Source organism: Ammospiza caudacuta, chromosome 8 (genome assembly GCF_027887145.1).
Source record: "Ammospiza caudacuta isolate bAmmCau1 chromosome 8, bAmmCau1.pri, whole genome shotgun sequence".
Taxonomy (NCBI): Eukaryota; Metazoa; Chordata; class Aves; order Passeriformes; family Passerellidae; genus Ammospiza; species Ammospiza caudacuta.
In genome coordinates, this window is record NC_080600.1 from 28470033 (window position 1) to 28490414 (window position 20382).

Here is a 20382-nt window from a genome sequence, read left to right on the forward strand (position 1 = left end):
GTCCATGCAGCTGTGCCTGCTCCTGCAGCTGCTGTGCAAGACAAACCCTAGGTGCTGCCAGTGAGCCCAGGAGACCTGCAAGGCCTGTCCCGAGTCTCTCTCCTGACAGGAGGGATATTGGGTCTGGTGCAGGCAGGGACAACAGGAGAGGAGGATCCCCATCCTTGGGAATGCGGGGAATGCATGTTCTCTTCACTGCTCTTTGCTCTCCAAAGCCTTACCTGTTAATGAGTGAGCCTTGAGCAGCACGGGCTTGACCAGGTCACTGACACAGCCACCTCTGGCCCGTGACAAAAACATGAGCATCCCTTTGCAGCCAAGCAGGCAGCTCCTGTCCCTGGCATCCTTGTCCGGTGGCAGGATTCAGTACTCTCCTAGGAGAATAGGGGATATAATAGACCCCACTAGAGACCAGGCTGGACCACGAGGGCAACAGATGCCCCTACAGATGCTGGGGTGACACAAGCATGAGCAGGGCATACCAAAGCTGGAGGATGCTGCTGGTGGCAGTAGTCTGAACACATGGAGGACAAGGTGTCAAGGCTGTGGCCTACCCAGTACTTGCCCACAGAGGCAATGATGGGACCCAGGCTGTGGGTAGTTGGCATTGTAATAGTGTCTGATGGCCTGCTTTTGGCTGCCTGTCACCTGGCCCTCATGGTGACAAACCAAGGTGACACTTACATTCCTGGCCACAAAGGCAGATAACTAACCAATCCAAGTTAATGGCTAACCCTGGGGCAGCTCCTGCAGAAGGTGGAAGTTCAGGCATGTGAGGATTTGGGAGGAGCTTTTGGCGGTGGGAGCCTGCCCACCCTCTGCACTGAAAACTGGGAGCAGTGTGGGGAAGGCAGCAGCATGAATGGGGGCCGTGGCAGAGCACCTGGAGCTGGGAGCCCCATGCTCACATCCTGCTCCTCCCAGAAGATGTGCTCCTGGATGATGAGCTGCTGCTTAGCTCTTCAGGTAAGGGGGGACCATGGTGAGCAGCCAGAGAGATAGGATGATGAGAAGAGGGCTGGGATTTTCTCAGATAGCAGGGCAGGGGCTGCATCCTGCCAGGCAAAGGGTGTGTAGGGCTCTGGTCAGTGTGGCTGGGAGAGGAGTGGGCAATAGTGAGTGCTACCCAGGTGGTGTCAGTGGGCATCCACCCTCTCAGGGGGCCTGGGCATGGGGAGCTGCAGCTCTGGGTGCTGCAAGGAGTTGTGACTGCTCCATCTCTCCCCTGCACAGCACCTGGCTGTGCAGACCTCCTTGCTCTGCATCTTCCACCTCCTCCTGCTGCCCACCCTGCCCCAGGAGCCACCTCATGCCCACACCACCAGCAAGCTGCTGGCACGAAGCCTCTTCGCCTGCGGCATCTCCACAGTGCTGCAGACCACCCTGGGGAGCCGGTGAGCAGGGGAAGTGGGAAGGGGCACAAGGAAAACCTCTCTGTGCTGCATCTCTGCACAGTTGTCACAGATGTCTCCTCCCTCTCACACACAGCTCTAGAAAAACTTTCCCTCTAGCTCCTCGCTGCCTTGCTCCAACATCATACACAGCTCCTTCATACCATCTGATGCCTGTGCAGCCCACACAGGCTGGTATGGGATTCAGCAAAGCTTCTGACAGCTGCATCCACTCCATGTGCTGTCACTTGAGATGTACTAGGGCACATGTAGAATATGGGGTAACCTCCTGCCAGTTTGGGGTTCTTATCTGCTTCCCTTCCCACCCCTGTTCCTCTGGCAGTCTGGGCTTTTGGAGCAGCCCTGTTCCCTTCCCTGTCCTTCCTCCCTAATATGCCATTGTTGTCCCCTTCCTCAGGTTGCCACTGGTTCAAATCCCATCCTTTGAGTACCTGGTCCCTGCCATGGTGCTGAGCTCCCACCTGTCCCCTGGTGCCAGCACAGACAGGAATGGTAAGCACAGCCCTGGAGCCTGTGTCCCTTAGGGCCTGGGCCATGCTGGTGCCAGGGGAGTGGCAATGATGGTACGTGGAGTAGGGATGAGGGGTAGCAAGGGGTCCTGCCTGCTGGCCCTTCTGGTGATGCTGCACAGCACCCTACTGACTCCTGAGTGCACTTGCAATGTATCTGGTAACCTCGCCAGGGCCAGGGCTTATGGGACGGAGATGCTGGCACACCTCCCCTTCTGCAGCCAGCAGTCACCTTACTGCAGCCTCTTGGACACAGCTCCAGGAGCCCAGGATCCAGGATCCACGTGTATCCCACCCTTCCAAAATTCCCTTCCAGGTACAGCCATGGCCAGTACATGCCTTGTACCTCATTGCAGAGACACAGGGAGCTGGGCTGACTCACTGCAAGAGGTGGGTGCTCCTGTGCTGGAATGGAGTGAATTGCTATCCCTCTCCATCAGCTTTCCACTTGTCACCTGTATCCCTGCACCCCCAGTCTCTTTTCCTGGGATTTGCCATGAAGAGAGTTGTGAAGGCAACGGGGATCATGATGCATGTCCATGTATATTTTTCTCTGTGCTTGGGGTGAGCAGAGCACATGAAACAAGTGCTTGTTCCCAGCTGCTGGGGCAGTGAGATTGGGGCCAAGGGAAGGTTGGACTGCTCTCCATGTAGCCTGCCCCACCGGCCCATCCTTTCCTCTTACAGGTCTCTGGAGCAGTGCTGATCTCTGGGCTTATTCAGCTGGCGCTGGGGGTGTCTGGCGTGTGTGGGTGGGCAGCACGGCACTGCGGGCCCATGGTCCTGGCCCCCAGCCTCTCCATCATCGGGCTCTCTGCGTACAAGGAAGCTGCTTTCTTCTGCTCCACCAGCTGGGGAGTAGCACTGCTGTATGTGAGCCCAGGGGCTGTAGTGGTGGGCAGCTCCTGGGCCTTTCTTTCACCAGCAGGACAGGGATGGGGCACCCCCGCAGTGCACGGTGCACATTTGGGGCCCCATCGGTGACTGTGATGCTGTGTGGTGACCTGTGCTCACTCTCCTAGGCTCGTGCTCCTCACTGTCACCTTCTCCCAACACCTGCGGTCCTGCCGCCTGCCCTTCTGTGCCTGGCCCCACGCCTGGGAGAGCACCACAGAGTATTCAGCTCCCACCCTGCACACATTCTCGGTACTGGGGTTTGTCTGCTCTCTTCACTGTCACCAGGCTTCTCTCTCCAAGCCTGGCTCTTTGGTGTGAGACCTGGTGCACAGGCAGGCATGAAAAGCTTGGTTGTAGCTCCCAGAACATGGATGCTTCTGGGGAAGTGTTGGGGACCTAGGGTGTTGGACCAGAACAGCTTGGGATGCTTCCTGCAGGGGTAAGGGGAGATGCGGCATGACATCCTTGGGAGATGTGACAGGACAGGGATGGGGTGCTAGCCATGGCAGGTAGGGGAGGAGGGTCCCCTGCTGAGGGTCCCCTTCTGCCTTGCAGGTACTTCTCCCATTTGGTGGTGTCTGCATTGTCTGTGCCATCCTCAGCTACTTCCACGTTCCCTGGGAATCACTGGATGTGACCATGGCACAGCTGTCCTGGGCCAACAGCACCTCCAATGCCCCTTGGATCCACATCCCCTATGCAGGTAGGGGGCAGAGGGTTGAGGGCAGACATCCACATCTGGACAGGATTTCTATCACCTGTCCCTCTTCCCTCCGCTGCAGGAGCGTGGAGGTGGCCGCTGCTCACGCCCCAGGCGCTGGCAGTGGGCATCGCCATGGCCATGGGCTGCAGCATGAACTCTGTGGGCTGCTACGTGCTGTGCAGGAGGCTGCTGCGAGCCCCCCAGCTGCCTCCTCACGCCTGTAACCGGGGGCTGTGCATGGAAGGGCTGGGCAGCCTCCTGGCGGGACTGCTGGGCAGCGCAGGGGGCACGGCCTCCAGCATCGCCAACACCTGCGCCGCCGGCCTCACGCAGGTATGCCAAAACAGGGGGAAATGGGCTAGCAGGGGTGGGGAGGCAGTCAAGCAGGTGGGCAGGACTACACATAATTGCCAGGCTGTCACCGAGCCAGCGCTGGGAAAGGCAGGTGTGTGTGTAGCAGAAGGGGGTGATGCTACCCATGCTCACTTTCCCACTCTTCTTTCCCAGGCTGGCTCTCGCCGCTCGGTGCAAGTAAGCGCCCTGCTGTGCATGGTGCTGGGCCTGTCCCCGAGGCTGGCAGGGCTCCTCACCCATGTCCCTCTGGCAGTTCACGGTGGGTACCCCGCCCTGCCCCTTGCTGCAGCACCTGCAGCCTGCCTGGCACCTCCTGACTCCTGCCCCTCGCAGGAGGGGTGCTTTGTGTAACCTACGCCGTGGCTGTGGGCACGGGGATCTCCTACTTCCAGTACACAGACATTGACTCGGGGAGGAACATCTTCATTGTTGGCTTTGCCATGTTCATGGCACTGCTGGTACCGCGCTGGTTCGGCACGGCTCTGGCTCCCCTGGCCACAGGTATGAGGGACACTCCCCAGGCAAGGCAAAGCCTTGAGTCCCATGGCATGGTAAGCACACATCTCCAGTGTTCTGGGAGCCTGGGTCAGCTCATGGCGGCAGGCAGCTACCTCTTAAATCCCTGATTCTGCCATGGCTGCTCATGCCCCTTTTCCCTGGCTGGGCTGGGACCTCCTGGCTGATTCTGGCACTGTCCCTGCAGGCTGGGTGCCACTGGACCTCCTCTTCCTCTCCCTGCTTATGGTCCCTGTCTTCTTAACTGGCTTCTTGTCATTTTTTCTGGAGAACACAGTCTCAGGTGAGGGGCTGCCCTAGGTGATCTGCATATGCCCTGCTCTGAGGACTGGCTCTGTCCATGAGGCAAACTACCAGCTCTGCCTCCAGGCTTTCCTACTGAGGATGCTGGGGCTGGTGTGGGGTAGGAAGAAGGGGGTCTCATTTCACTGCCTGCCTTCCTGCTTGCAGGAACACTGGAGGAACGAGGGCTACTTCCTGAGCAGCCATGGAAAGCCAGAGCTGGAGACTGTCACCTCCATGGAGAGAGAGGGGAAGCCAGCCAAGCATATAAGCTCCCTGCTGGGCTAAGGAGGCTGCTGCCATCTTCCTGCAAAGCCTTTCCATGCTGCTTCCTCTGCCCAGGGAGTGAGGAAGAGGAGGAAGGCAGCTGTGCCACTGAGGAGGGGACTGCTGGCCCCGGGGAAGGGACACACCTGCTCCCTAAACCCAGCTCTGGGGAGCTGCAGCCAGCAACAAGGCCAAGCCAGACAGACATGCCTCCCTGGCATACTATGGCCTGACCCGGTCATCTGGGGGTGCTTCGTGTGAAAACAGGGCTGTGCCCTCAAGACAGCTTGTGAGCCAATTTGCTCCTCATTTCTGAAGCCCTCCAGGACTGAGCTTCCACCTTCCTAACACAAACCTAATTTCCCTGCTTGAGAGCGAGATATACAAACCTTCACCAATGTTGCCTTTTCCAGGGGTTTTCTTTCCAGCTGGGATTTACCTTGGGGCTCCCCTGTTGCCCTGAGGACTGTGACAGGAGGGCAGGGCCACCTGGTGACACTGTAGCTAAGGATGTGGGTACCTGTAAAATCCACCCTCACTCTGTGGACATGACATTGGGAGGGTTCAGTGCTTTGGCCAGCCCCAAAGGACTGTCACTGTGGCTATGTTTACCTGCTGGCACTGTGCTCAGTAACAACTGGCTGTCCATCCCCTCCTCCTGCTGTGTCCCAGTTGTGTCTATGGCCCCTCGATGCCCATGGCACCAGGTATATACCAATCTCTGGCACTCCAGGATGCTCCAGGGTGGTGGTGCAACTCAGCTCAGTTTCCCACACAATGAACACCCTTTCACCTACAGTCAGATAGTCCCTGTAGTGCTCACCATATAAATACCTCCTAGGTGTTGCTCTTATGACTACGGTAGCTGATAGTGGATTTCCCTGAAGAAGAACATCTCCCTCCACTTGGTCCCAAGATGAAACACCCAAAGGTGGATGCAGAGTGGGAGGGATGAGGTGGCACTGTGTGTGCAGATCCTGAGGTGTAAGATCTCTTTCCCCAGCTCTCTGTGACCCCCACAGTTGTACACAGCAGGATAATGCCCAGCTCATCCTCATCCAACCAGCACCCCCACCTGACCTTAAATTTCAGCTGTGCCCGAAGTCCAGCTGGGTCCTGCACCCCCAACCCGATCATGCAAGCTAGTCTGTCCTGCACTGCAAAGTCCTTGCCTAGTCCCATGTTCCCTGATTCCCTGTCAGGATGCACACCCCGTGCCATGACCCCACTGCTCTGGGAGGTGGCTGCAGCTGGCATGCTGGGGAGAGGGGTGAGTGGAGGGGTGTGTGCAAAGAGTGTAAATGGGAGACTCAGGGGGAGTGCAGCAGGAGCAGTTTGTGGGCCCAGCCTGGATGGCCTCAATGCACGGCGTGCTGGTGGCAGATCACAGCCAGAGAATGGGTGATGAGGTTTGGAAATCAGTGCCTGGGGTTAGGGTGGGCCTCAGTGTGGAGGGAACTGGGATGTGTGGTGTGCCAAGCTGGCACAATGCTGCTCTGTGCGCAGGCATGGGGACAGAGGCACCCGCAGCCCCAGCCATGCAGGGCTCGCTGCGCTGCAGCAGCCGGGTCCCGCACCCCTGGCAGGGCAGCGGGGCGGGTGCGTGCCCCGGCACCCTGGGGCTCAGGGATACACCTGGGGCCAAGGAACAGGAGCAGCCCCGCGCTGCTTCTCCGGCTGCACAGGGCGCTGTACCCAGCTGGGCACTAATGCCAGGACATTTCGCAGCAGACGCAAGCGCAGATAAAAGTCCTAAAGCATTTCGATCCCCATCAGCATCTCGGCCGTGGCACTCCCTTCGGCAGCCGCGGCCGCTCTAGAGGGACATCCAGCTCGGCTCGCTGTCCTTATGAGCAGGCAGGGGAACACCAGGCTGTGGGGAAGAGATGGCCATTCTCGGAGCGCAGGGAGCGCACATCCCGGCGTGCCCCGGCCCCGCACGCCGCGGAAGAGAGCAGCATGCCGGGAGCTGTAGTCCGCCCTGCCTCCGGCCCGGCGCCGCTCGCAAGCCCGAGGAGTTTTGGAAAAAGAGCCCGAGGCTCTGCATCCCCCGGCCGCCGGCTCCTCCTGCCCCCGGGTAATGCTGCGGCTCCGCAGAGCCCGAGGCCCGCGAGCAGCCGCGATCGCTGGGTTCCCGAGTGCTTTGGGAGCGTGGAGCCCGTCCCAGGGAGGAGCGGGAAGCGGCAGTGGCTGCCGGCACCCTGCCGGTGTCCGTGCCGGTGTCCGTGCCGGCAGGGCTCGTCTGGAGCGCAGGGATGGGATGCCCCAGCAGGAGGAGGGTGCAGCGCCCAGCTCCCCGCCCGGTGCCGGCGGGGCAGCCTCACTGCTCATTTGGGCATAGAGGTCTTGGCATGTTAGATCCAGCAAGCAGCGGATAGCCCGGGGAGGCGGCAGTTCCACTGCCGTGCGCCTGCTGGAGCGTCTGGGGTGCTTCTTGTGAGCTGCGGCAGGACCTGCCCTGCAGCAAGCTCCCAAAACACACGGCCCAGCTCTGCTGCTTGCATGTGTGACCAGAGCTGGTTGAGTATCCTCACTTCTGTGCTGTCGGGTCACAAATGGGCCAGCTGGGACTGCCCGTCCCTTGAGGCCACCCCAGGGACCAGGTGTGCCTGGGCAGGGGTTGAGGCAGAGATCTGGTTGCTCTTTTGCAGATGGAGGGCTCCGAGGAGCTGGAAAGCAGCCTCCTGACCCAGCCCTGGGCTTCTGTTCGCTTTGGTGAGTCCAGTTTTCTTGCCAAAGTGTGCTTCAGGGATACCGGCTATATCCTGCTGATCTCTGACCTCAGCTGTGTCTGGTACGAGAGGGCAGACGCTGAGGCTGTGGGACAAAGGTCCAAGGTGAGTATCTGAAGAGGCCAAGGGCCTCTTTTTCTCCTCCCAGCAGCTGACATTCCCGCATAAATTGCTTGGTGACACAATGGCTGCTGGGTCTGACTGGGCTCGGGTGCAAATGCCCAACCTGGGAAGTCCTGGTGCGGCTCTGCCCAAGCCCTGTCACCCCCCTTGGCCAAACACCCTTCTCCTGGGAGAGTGGGCCACTCTGTTCAGCATGCCTGGGGCAGCCAGGTGGGTCTGCATACAGAGGCTGGCACAGTCTCTTCACTTGTGGGCTGGATGGGCAGCTGGTTTCCCCAGGGTCAATGTACTAAAGAGGAGCTGGAAACAAGGCTGCCTTCTACTCATGACAGAGAGATTCTGTTCACATTCATAGCTAGTAGTCTCTCATGGGGCATCCTGTCAGCTTGGCCCCCAAAAATGCATGGAGCTGTGCCTCATCTGCTCAGCCCATGTGCCCAGGCCCTCATGTGCCATTGGAGTGGCATGTCCCTGTGTCACATAATGCTGGTGGCAGGAGGGATGGGCAGATGGCTGCAGCCATCCCCAGCTCTGGCAGATTGTCCTGCTGTGGGCTCTCCAGGCTGTGGTGCTTGTGGTGGCATGCAGAACAGATGTGCTAGAGCAGACTGCTGCACCCTGCCCATTCTGGACTGGCAGGATAGGAGAGTCTTCCCAACATGGCTGGCTTGGGAGAATCAGTGAGGAATGTCATGTCAGCTGGAAGCCAAGGCCCAGGGATGGCTTTTTGCACTGGAACATGCAGTAGTTTGACTCCTTTGGTGCTGGGATTTCTGCTGGTTTTTCCCCAGTGCTACACCCCCTAACCTTGCCTTTTCCCAGGAGCTGAACAAGCGGCTGACTGTCCATGTGTCCTCCTTCCTGAACCACTTGTGCAGCTTGATGTGCCCCTTGCTGGCAGGGCAGCCAGGTGCCACCACTGCCTTCTCCTGCCACCGCTCTCCCAGTGGCCTCAGGCTGCACGTGAAGAGTGAGCTGTCAGGACTGCCCTTCTACTGGGACTTCCACTGCTGCCCGGCTCCCCTGGACATGGTGAGCAAAGCTGCAGGGACTTCAGGGAGGGGAGTGGCCAAAATTAAGGATTATCTCCTTAGGCCTCTCCTTAGAGGCTTTTGAGTAGTCTTGAGCCAGGCTGGTGACTATAGGTTACCTTCTGCCTCTCCCAAGGGTTACTGTCCCCATTTCTCCCCATTGAGGCTTTGGTTTGTGCCATGCAGTTACACAGGGATGTCCCAGCAAATGTTGCTGCTGGGGCATTAGTGAAATGTCCTTGTGAGAGCTCATCTAGAGTTCTGCATTCAAATATGGGGTGCTTGACACAAGAAAAACATTGATGTGTTAGAGGGGATCCAGAGGAGAGCTACAAAGATGGTAAGAGGGCTGGAGCTCCTCTCCTACAAAGACAAGACAGGTTGCCAGAGATGGGATTGTTTGGCATGGAGAAGAGAAGGCTCTGGAGAGACCTCATTAAAGCCTTCCAGTACTTGAAAAGGGCTTATTAAAAAGAGGGAGAACAGCTTTTTGCATGAGCAGATAGTGATAGGACAAGGGGAAATGTTTTTCAACTATAAGAGGAGAAATTTAGATTTGCTGCTAGAGAAAAAAATCTTCATTATGAGGGTGATGAGGCACTGGAGCAGGTTGCCCAGAGAAGTTATGGATGTTCTATTCCTGAAAGTGTTCAAGACCAGGCTGGATGGAGCTATCTACCTGATCTAGTGAGTTACATCAAAAATCCGTTCCAAAGCAAACCTTTAGATAATCCTATGTCCAGTGTGGGGTGATGCCCTGCCAGCACTCTGTAGAGCAGAGTGATGCTGTTCTCTTTAGGAGCAAGCCTTGAAGCGGGGCACAGAGCAGCGGGTACCCCCAGATGGCCCGCAGCTGGTCTGTCACGACGGGCGGAATTAGAGCGGATTCTCCCAGCTTTTAAAGGTTTGCTCCTACACGGGCGCGTTGCGTTTGCAGAGGCAGCCCCTGCGGGCCCGGCAGGTGGGGCTCCCCCGGGCCCTGCGTCCCTGCGCGCACAAGAGGGCGCCCGGCGCCCGCGAACCGCCCGCCGGAGCCCCGGGCCCGGCACGGCACTGCGGCCCCGAGCCGGCGGGAGGCAGCGCCCCGCAGCCCTGGAGCCCCGCAGCCCCAGAGCCCCGCTCCCAGTGCCGGCGGGAGGCAGCGCCCCGCAGCCCCGCAGCCCCGCTCCCGCTGCCGGCCGCGGATCCTCTGCCCCCGAACGGCTGTGCTTGGGCATTGCGGGGCGACAGGCGGGTTCCCCAGCTGCTGCCGGGGCTGCTCTCACCGTCAGGGTTGAACAGGTAATCGGGGTGCTGGCTTGGCTTGCCCCGGGGCTTGATGCCCCTCCTCGGGCAAGATGCACAGAGGCTGAGCTGAGGAGGTGCAAAGCCCCTGGTCCTGGCTGCTCCTCTGTCTTGGACACACACTGGGTCTCTGCAAGACTCCACGGAGATGGGAAGCAGATGGGGTGCTGAGTGTGGCTGGTGGGGATGCGGTGATGAGGATCAACTCTGCCCCAGCCAGGGGCTTGAGGAGGGCATAGAGCCTACCTGGCTTGGTCTATCCCACCTCTGCTACAGGTGGTGCACTCCAAGTGCTCCAGTGGCTGATGGCCATCACCTCTGGGCTCATATCTGGGGGTAGGCAAAGCACAGAGCCCACTGTGAGCTTGCCATAGGAGTGAGAATGCTTCAGGAACAATGCTGGGTTTGCTGTCCTCTCACCCATGGACTCAGCCTGGCCACAGAAACAAGGGGCACCATAGGTTGGGGGATCTCAAATACCCTTCCAGGGACTGAAGGAGGTGATAGGGGAGAGGCTGCTTTGTGTGCCTGCTGGGCCAGGATGGCCCAACTGGGCTCTGAGACAGAGGACATGCCCAGGGTTCTGCGTGGGGCTTGTGTGGTGTAAGCTTAGAGGGCATACTGCAATGGGGGCTGCAATGGAGAGCATGCACGAGTCCTGCCTGTTGAGATTCTTTTGCTTTTCATCTTACTTCCCTGGGAGTGCCTCTCCCGTTCATCAAGCCACAGTTTGACACCTTGTGTCTTTCTGGTTTTTCACCCAGCCATGCCTGTTTCCTGCATAGGAGCATGCCATGAGGAGTGCAGAGCTTGGGGAGGGTCTGGGTGGCACATGGGGGGCTCCTGTTTCCTGTTGCCCCCCAGGTAGTGGGTGGAGCGCTGCCTATCCCTGCTCTCCCACCTAAGCTCACCCCTGCTGCAGCCTGAGCTGTAAAAGGATGGGGCTGGGATGGGGGGATGTGTCCCACAGCATCTGGCCTGCCTTCTCCCAGCTCACATCTTTTAACCATTTCCCAGTGGATATGGGTGAGATGTGGGGTATTTTGTGGAGCCCTGTGTGAGCTGGGCTGCAGCTCTTGCTAGGACCTTGCTGGGTGCCCTGCTCTGACCACTCTGTGGACATCTGTGTGCTTTCCTGGACCCAGACCTTTCCTAGAGCACCTCTCCTCCATTGCAGGTGTCCCGTCACCTCGTGCGGCCCCTGATCCAGATGAACCTGGCTCTGCAGTGCCAGGTGCAAGAGCTGATTTCCCTGCTGCTCCAGAAGGATGCTGAGATTGAAGATTACAGGGAGAGCGGGGCCACTCTCAGCAGAGGTGAGGAGGGATGCCTGGGGCAGGGAGCAAGTGTCCTCCCCAGCACTGGGCTGGCATGCTTTGCTCCCTCTGGCTGTTACCCAGCCTGGCTTGTGTTTCATGTTTAGCTAAGCCAGCAGCACAGCAGTATCCAGAAGGCTGGGAGCAGCCTCTGGGGTGAGCTGGGGGAGGAGCAGCCCTTGACCGATAGCTGTAGGAGTTGGGGAGTGGCCAAGGGGCTCTCCAGTACTCTGAGGGCACCTGGCTGGTCCCCAGGAGCCAGGGGGGAAGCCTCAAGGGCTGGCCCTGCCGTGGTGTCAGGCTCCCTTTCCAAGGGCAGTAGCTCACTGAGTGCTTGGACAGCACCCAGGGGCTCGGGGCTCTCCCAGATGTGGGAAGTGCAGCCGAGCTCATGGGCCCCCCTCCAGTGCCCAGCCCACTTTGCCATCGGGGTGATGGGCACACAGGAGCCTCCCTGGGCAGGACATGGGGCAGGGGGAGCCCCTTGGGGGGCAGTTTGTTCCCCACCTATGGAGGTTGGCTGGGTGCTGTTTTTTGGTCATTCCTTGCTACTGCCATGCTTTGTCCTGCTGCCACAGGTGATACCTGCACTTCTGCAGGAGCATGGTGCCCTGGGCATGCAGAGACTCATGGGGGTCAGCCCGGGCTTGTGTATCACATTCAGGAAGATACTGTGGTCCAGACCCTGTCCCATGACTGGAGTCCCACCACAGGAGCCTGTATTTCCCCTGTAGGTGCACTAGAGCTGCATTGGCCAGCTGCACTTCCCTCTGTCCTGCTGCATGCAATCTCTGCAGGGCTTGGAGCAGCCTAGACAGCCTGTCTTGGGTTGTCCCAAGGCACTGATGCTGGTGAGCAGCTGGCCTCTCTTGTCCCTTACTTGGTGCAGGGCAGAAAGCTGGGGGAAACATTGCACCCTATGGCTGAGCAAATCCAGCCAGCTGCTTCTCCAGACCACATCTTGGCAACAATGTGCAAAAACTAGTGTTTTGGACAAGGTGCAGAGCAGAATATAATGGAATATAATGGGGGTTTGTCCCTGTCCTGCAAGAGAAGGACACAGGCTGGCTCACCCCTTCAGATGAGCAGCTGGACAAGCAGTGCCCTGTCCCACAGACTCAGCTTGTTCCAGCTGGAAGGTCTGGGAATGATGTTGAGCATATCCTGCCACTGTTCCCTACTCCTCAATGCAGAAGTGCTGCGACAGGTGTGGATGGACTATTGGCTCTGCCTGGCTGCTGTGTGCATCAGCAGGCTCAACCATGATTTTCCAACTTCCTTGTGGTCCTTGCATCTTCTGCTAGCCAAATTATACGTCCCTAGCCCAAGAGGCCTGCTGGTGTTTCCTGCTGATTCTGGGAAGAGCCTGCTGGAGCTTTTCCCCTGCAGCATCCTCACCCCATGGTCAGATAAAGGGGCAGCTGGGGTGGGTGGTGTGGCCCAAGCTGCCCAGGCTGATCCGTGTCTCCCTTGCAGACCGCCTGTGGACAGAGCCCTTCCGGGAGGAGGCGTTCCAGCAGAACTTCGTGGCTGAGGTAAGGAACGGTGCAAGTCCTCTCTCCTTTGCCCAAGGGGCGGTTTCATCAGCAGTTGCAGTGTGAGATGTGCCAGGCTGCATGGGAGCACTGATGGGGATAGCTAGACTTGCCCAAAGAGGGGTCATGCCCTCTGGCTCTCCCACAGCCCTCTGTGTGTCCTTGCACCTCACCTCTAGGGCTAGCAGAGCTGTGAACAGGCCTGACATGGCTGGATGGGAACTGCCTGGTTGTTGGGAGCTGCCAGAGGTGCTTCACAGGAGTGTGCCCTCACTGAGGCATATTCACCATATTCACCTGCCTCCCAGACTCACTCTGGACCCAAACACTGCTGCTGATGGCAGGCAGGGATCAGGTGAATGAGGAGAAGCCATCTCTTTTTAGTTCACCTGTTGCTTTTAGAGGTGATTTTGCAGTGACACGTTTTGGGAACAAGAGCTTTTCAGCATGTTATCCATACTCTGCCTATCACTGTCCCCTTGGCACACTCAGCTCTAAAATCAGACGTGTGCTTTGGAGAAACTGGGACTGGAAGGAGAGAGTCTTTGATCCTTTTGCATTACTGGAAATCATCACAGAAGCACTGAAATGATTCAGATTGATGTGTCAGGGTCATAAATGTGCGATGCCCATCATGCAAAAGGACTTTGGACATTTCTGAGTGTTCCTGTGCTCACTGTGATGGCACAGGAATGGGGGCAGTGGTACCTGCTGGGGTAGTTCAGCCAGGGTGCCAGTGGTATCACACAGGCTTTGGGAGGATGGTGCTTTATGAGATGAGCTGATGTTCTTTTGCAGCCAACAATAGATGATCTGCAGAGTTTCTAAAAATTAGAGATGATCCCTCTTTTATATGTGAGGCATTGCATCCAGTGCAGGCAACTTTCCCCTGGATTATGAAGGATAGAGATGAATCCACTGCTGGACTGCAACTTGAAGGTTGCCTAGGGACCAGTGATCTTGACCAGATTACATTCACCCTGGGCACAGAAAGGACATTCCTAAGCAGTAATTTATATCCTTCATGCCTTGAAAGAGCTAATTTCCCAAAGCAGGGGGGAAAATTATGAGTGAAATCAGCTCAGAGGAAACATTTAGATAGAAAAATGTGAATGAAAATGGTGAGCTCTTTCAGAAGAATTTCACAAGCCACAAAAAGCCACAATTCCACAATCAAGAAAGAGGGCAGCGCTGGCCCAGAGCCCGTTCTGGTTCAGCAGCAAAGTGAAGGCAGCAATTAGAAATAAAAGAGCAGTTTATAACAAATGGGAGAGCGGGAGTAGATAGCAATCAATATAAATTAGAAATTATGAAGTGTAGAAAATGGGTAACAGAAGCTAAAGACATCAGGGAAAAATCATGGTGATGAACAGAAGGAACGGCATTTATTTGGTGTAGCAGGAGAAAACCCCAAGCTCCCAGCAATAGGATAAGCTTATTAGTAGACAGAGGTGGTAAAATGATTTATACTGGACCAGACATGGCAGAAGCAGTCAGTAAATGTTTCAGTGCTGTCGCTGGAAGGGTGCAGGCAGATGTGCCAGGATAGGGGGATGGTGAAGTGTCTTTGTAGAAGAGTCATCTGAACAACATCTGCTAAAGATGAACATCAGGCTTGAAATTCAGAGTCCTCCAAGAGCTGGTCGGGTCTGGGCCATGGGGGAAGGTGCAGAGTGGGCAGGAGGGGAGTGAGGCAGAGGCTGGCAAAAGCAGCTGGTGTGGAGCACATCTGGCTCAGGCTGAAAAGATGGGATGGTGGTTGGTGCTGTGTGTCCTGAGAACAGTCCAGGAGTAGAGTCTTGGAGCCAGATAGGGAATGGAAAGCTCTGGGAGACGCTGCCCCTCTGCGTCCTCTGGTAGCCAGGTCTGAGCCCTGGCTGGAGGGGAGAGGCTGGTGGAAGGATGCAGTTGTGCTTTGGTCTGCTGGGAGGGTGTGTGTCCTCTCTGCATTCATCCCATTCTTTATAAACCCACTGGTGATGCCATCCTGCAGCAATGAGCTGTGAGATGCAAACAGCTGCTGCCTTTGGTTTGAATGTGGTACCCCATGGTTCCTCCTGATGCCTCCTAGGTCTTGTGTTAGTGAGAAACACCAAAAATGGCTTTTCAGCTCTTCACCACCAAAACTGGCTCTTCACCCCAGTCTCTCCTCTCATCTTGCAGCAGAAAGGTGGTCTGGGGGACCTCCAGGCAATTTAACACTCTGTTTGTCACTCCTAAAAGGAGCAGCACAGGGAGCTGGGGTCCCTAAGGACATACTGTGGGGAGCTGGGAATGCAGTGAGCAGCTCCCATGTGTAGGTTTCCAAAAGACGCTGGACAATCAGCAGAGTCACAGGAATGAACTGAGCACTGGGGAGAGAGCCTGGCATTGGGGGGTTTGGAAGGGAAGAGCTCTGTCTAGCTTATCAGGGAGAAAATTGAGAGTGCCTTGATTGTAGTGTGTGTGGGTCTTTAAGAGGAGAAAAGGCTGGTTGGGGAAGGGCTCTTTAATCCTGCGGAGAGCACTGGAGCACAAGCCAGGCACTGGGACATAGAGCCAGGGAATTTCAAGTTAGAATGGAGGCGCTTGGGTTTGCTCCTGCCAGTGATCACGGCATGCCTCCCAAGGGCAGTGGTTGATTGTCCATCTCTTAATGTCTCCAAAAGTGGGCTGGGAGTCTGCCTGGAAGAAAACCAAGTTGCTGGGTTTGGTCTTGTAGAACATCAGTGAACAGGAGGTCAAGAAGAGAGATCTATTGGTCCTTCCAGTATCTCCATCTGTGAAATGGGGCTGCAGGTTGTGGATGTTTGGTTGTGGTAAGCACCTCTGGGCTGGAAAGGGATTGTGATGATGTGGTACAGGGCTGGATGTGAGCAGGTGTTCCACAGCTTTATTCACTTCCCAGATATTTGCTGTATCCCGCATGGAGAGGAAAGGACCTGTCAGTCCCCCAGGGCAGAGCTGCAGAGCCTCTTGGCTTAGGCATGCCCTTTCTCTGGGCTTGTGTGCACTTGGCTGTCCAGGGCATTTTAACTAACCATGGGGAGTTTTCCAGCAAAGCCCTGGTAATATTTATACATTTAGGAAATGATGCTTTCACACACACAGTTTTTGGCAAGGGTTCACTGCTGAGCAGCTGCCTGGGCTTGAGCAGAGCTGGAAGGAGCAGTGGCTGTGCAGAAGCCGAGGCAAAGCTGGTGGCTTTTATTGGCAAGCCCAGGGGTTCACACCGTTAGGGGAAGGAGAAGGCGGCTGGAGAGGGCTCAGTGCTTCAGGGCTTCCCCAGCACCGTTCCCAGCAGTCTAGGACCCAGCAGGCTGGGGGTATTTTGTCCCCTGGTGTCCCTCTGAGTTACAGAAATGGCCCCACAGGGCAGGGTGGGGTGGCCACCCATGAGTGTTGAGGGCCTGCTCCAGCTTGGCTACGGCCAGCGTTTCATGACAGCTTATTCCAGAGTCTGCACTCCGACTGAGAGGGAGAAGGGTGAGCAGGTTCCTGCAGCGCCGTGCCCCATGCTCTGAGGAGGGCAGGCCCAGGTACACCGAGGACAGGCTCACGGATGCCATCCGTGCAAATATAGCCCCCGTGCCCCAGGATGCTCTGCCCTGTGTATTTTTATCTGCTGTGGCTGGCCGGGGGCGGCTGCTCCGCACCTCCGCAAGCGGAGCGCGGGACCTCGGCAAACAGGACGCGGCGGGTTCACGGCTCGACCCCGGGGCGCGGCGAGGAGGAGGAGGATGTACCATCAAAACAAGCAACGCTGCAGAGGAAGATAAACAAACAGGCAGCTTCCAGCGCGGCCCCGGCCGAGGGCGAGCGGGAGCCCCGGGGCCGGGGCTGGCGGGGGTGCCGGCAGCGCTGCTGGCTGACGTCAGGGCGGCCGGGGTCAGCATCCCTCGCATTGTTTCCCACCCGGGCTGGGAGCCGGGCCAGGCACCCGGGCCAGGCACCGGCCCCCTCCCGGCTGGGGACACAGGCCAGCGGGGCAGGTGGAGGGTGGCCGGGATGTGCTCTGCAGCCACAGGGCATAGCCACCGCGGGTACCTGGCTGCTGCTCACTGCCTGCCTCCAGCAGCCGCTCTCTGCTTTTTAACAGGAACTAAAAATAAGCCCTGGGTAGCGGAGTGGCCCCGGTCTGGCCGAGGACGAAGGCGGTGGTGGCCTGTGTGCTTTGCAGGGTGGGGACGGCATCCCTGAAACCCACGGCAGCTCAGGGCAGTGCAGAGGAAGCAGCCCTTGGGCTCCTTCAGACAAGGGATGTTTGTAATTAGCGCAAGGTGGCTGCGTCTTTGCAGCTGTGACTGGGCCAGACTGGGGCGATGGCATGTGTGTGACATGGACTGTGTGCACACAGGGTGCAGGGCTTGGGAGAACGTGCTGGGGGTGCTCTGCTGGGCTGGGGCCCTTGGCATGGGGCTGGGGAAGGAGCTGTGGCCACAGTGCTGCTGCTGGCAGGGCTAAACAGTGCAAAATTTGCACAGCCCTGAGCAGGTTGGCTCAGGGCAGAGGTGGCAGCATTGGGGTGGCTTGTGGGGCAGCTTGGATGAGCAGAGCAAGCTCTTGTGTGCTGCCAAGCATTTGTGCGGTGAGCCCCATGGGTAATGGCGTCTTCACCTGGACTGGGGCCATCTGGGTGGTCCTTGCTTCATTCCTGAGCAAGCTTTGGTCACATCATCCCGTCACTGCCCTGGGGTCTGAGTTGCACACTGGAAATGCAGTGGGCTGTGGCTGTGCTGAGCAGAGTGGGATACACACTGCCCTGCACACACGTGGTCTCAGGGAGCTTCACGCTGCTGCAGCAGGAATGGAGCGAGGGCTGCTTGTACTCAGTGTGAGCACAGGTACCAGAGCAGGAGTGTGAGAACAGCACTAGGAGTGTGCATGCTGCTACTGATAGGAACAAGGGGCACAGTGCCTCATCTGCTGCCTGGAGAGGACAGGGGACAGGGGACACAAATAGTGTCCACAGTGGTGCACCTGGGGAGATGCACTGATGGTTATCACAGTGTGGGTGCTGACCACCAGCTGGGCACAGCCCCCTGCAGTGTTTGCCATAGAGGCCCATGGTGGTCGGTGCTGTGGTGTTATTTATTTATTTGCTGAGGCCCCAGCAGGTGAGGGGCACCCAGCCAGGATGCACTTTCAGGGCTGCCACTGGCAGCCACAGGCTGCTTGCACAAGCAGTGAGTCAGTGGAGCTACATGCTGCTAAAACCAGACTTGGCACAGGCACCCCAGAGCAGCAGTCTGCCCCAAAGTGCCCAGACCATGGGCAAGCAGTGAGTCCCTGGCTGCTGGACCAGGGCTAGTCTGGCTGTGATTGCTCCAGCCCTTGCCTCTGCCAGGGATGTGGATGCTGTCCCAAGAGCCCTGAGGGGATGTTCCTTCTGGGGATCTGGGGGTTTCACAGCCCAACCCCCTGTGACTGTGGCTGTGACTGTAGAGAGTGGGTGGCACCTGGACCAGGTACAGGCAGCTGTCTGCTTGGTCCCAGCATCACCCCATGGTTTGTTTGGGGATGGAGGGATGGACAAGCACCATCACAGCCACCCTCCCTGGGGTGCTGCACAGCCCTTGTCTGGCATATGTGGTCTGGCATGTGTAGAGAGCCCTCCTTTGCAGTCAGGGTACTCCTCATCCTCTCCATGCCATGCCATGCTGTGCTGTACCATGCAAAGCTGTGCTGCACTCTGCTGTGGTGTGCCAGGTTGTGCCACGCTGTGCCATGCACTGCAGGCAGCAAGGGGGGTGTCACAGATCTTCTGGCAGAAGGGGCCAGACCCTGCTGCTGCGGGAGAGACCCCAGCCTGTGCTTGGGCACTGCTGTGCAGGGCTGCTGAGGAACAGCTCAGCTCGGGGGATGATTGATCTCGTGTCAGCAGGCAGTGGTTTGAGCCAGTGCCAGGCCTCAGCTCAAATGGGAGCATTGAAGGGGGAGAGCCCCTTCCCCCTCCTGAAAGCAGAGCAGCCATCCCCCTGCCACCAGCCCCAGCTCTGCTCCCACATCTTGGCCATTCCCAGCCCTGCAGCTGCAGGCAGTGCCCAGCCCTGGGGAGTGCCAGGGGCAGCAGGGAGCACGGAGCTGTCTGGGGTCCCAGCCCTACCACGCTGGGCTCTGTGGCTGTGTTTGGGCTAGAGGAGGGAAAAGGGGACATGCAGGGATGGCTGGCAGGGGAGAAGGTGTGAGGCATGGTCTGCCCCTCACCACTGTGCCTTGCAGCCACCTGTCCCAGCTCAGGATGTGGCAGCAGCTCCTGGAAGCAAAGGATCTTTTGGGGAGGAAAGCAAGGTAGACTTTGGTGAGGCACTAAAGGCACTGCTCTGTGTTAGCAAAGGATGTGGCAGCAGCTCTGTCCCCAGCTGATGAGGTTTGGACTGGGGTGTTGCCATCCCCACTGTCTCCAAGGGCAGGGGAACAGTGCTGCCTGCACTCCTGGTGCTGCCCTTGCAGCTCCCAGCACCCCTTCTGTGCTTGAAATGTCAGGTTTTTTCACCATGTCCCTGTGTGTCCTGAGCCCTTCACTAGCTTCCTCCACACCCACAGCTGCATCCCTTCTCCAGTGGCATTCTGAAAGCTGATCCCTCCCTATCCCATGGGCCAAAGCCTCTGTAGCCTCCTCCAGTTGTGCCAGCCCATGCAGAGGTGATACTGAACAGCTGAGACATCTGGGCAGACAGCAGCACCTGGGAATGGGCTGCTCTGCTCCCCAGGGGATGCAGCCATCGGATTCCTGAGTCTGCCTTCTGCCACTCTGCCCGGACCTTTGCACTCTCTGTGTGAGGAAACAGGGCCATTCATGTATTTCTCTCTCTATTTATACCTCTCCCTTTCCGTATTTAGTGTGTGCGCAGGCAGAGGGGGCAGCAAATGCCGGGGCCACTGATGTTCTTGGCTCCAGCACCGGCTGGAATTTCGTCCTGGAATGTATCCTGAACCGCTCTGAAAACACGAATAAATCTCTGTGTGTTGTGTGCATGTGTGTACACAAATACATAGACAACGTATAGACATGGAGCCATATAGGGCATTTGTGAGCTTTGCTATTTAAAGGAAGGAGTAGTTAGAGGGTTCTCAGCGAGGCAAACACCTCTGGATCAAAGGGATGCAGGGTGCTCTGCTAGTGACCAGGCATCTGAGAAGGTAGCTGGCACTCGCTTTGTCCTCTCCAGGGAGCTGAAGCCACCCTGTTGGTGACACAGGTCCCAAAGTAGCACGCCCTTCAAGCACCAAGCAGTGCTCTGATCCCATGGTGCCTACATTTGATTGAGATCTCTGCTTCCTGGCCTCCAGCCTCTCAGTGAGAGCCCCAGAGAACCAGCTCCTGTGCTGCTAAGAGAGGCTGCAGAGCCTGATCTGGAGCTGGATGATGTTAGGCAAGGATATCAACCCCTCTGTGGCACAAGGTGGGCTTCCAGAGCATCAGGGGTTGTCTCCTGAAC

At 57.6% G+C, this 20382-nt stretch overlaps 2 protein-coding genes across 2 annotated transcripts in view; both read left to right on the top strand.

Annotated features, from left to right (window-relative positions):
* The first annotated feature begins 846 nt into the window (after nt 1–846).
* On the top strand, nt 847–5339 carry SLC23A3 (solute carrier family 23 member 3). The gene is made up of 12 exons (XM_058809884.1): nt 847–966; nt 1234–1394; nt 1810–1904; nt 2238–2311; nt 2609–2790; nt 2944–3067; nt 3374–3521; nt 3601–3854; nt 4029–4134; nt 4209–4376; nt 4579–4674; nt 4842–5339. The coding sequence occupies exons 1-12, from the start codon at nt 859–861 to the stop codon at nt 5171–5173; spliced, it is 1848 nt and encodes a 615-aa protein (XP_058665867.1). The 5' UTR covers nt 847–858; the 3' UTR covers nt 5174–5339.
* A 1607-nt stretch (nt 5340–6946) lies between these two features.
* The window catches only part of NHEJ1 (non-homologous end joining factor 1), a 41645-nt gene continuing 28209 nt past the window's right edge, over nt 6947–20382 (top strand). The window contains exons 1-5 of the mRNA XM_058809913.1: nt 6947–7017; nt 7592–7777; nt 8618–8827; nt 11288–11426; nt 12903–12961. Of these exons, the coding sequence (XP_058665896.1) occupies nt 7592–7777; nt 8618–8827; nt 11288–11426; nt 12903–12961 (594 nt within the window). The 5' untranslated portion in view covers nt 6947–7017. The remainder of the gene's footprint in view (nt 7018–7591; nt 7778–8617; nt 8828–11287; nt 11427–12902; nt 12962–20382) is intronic.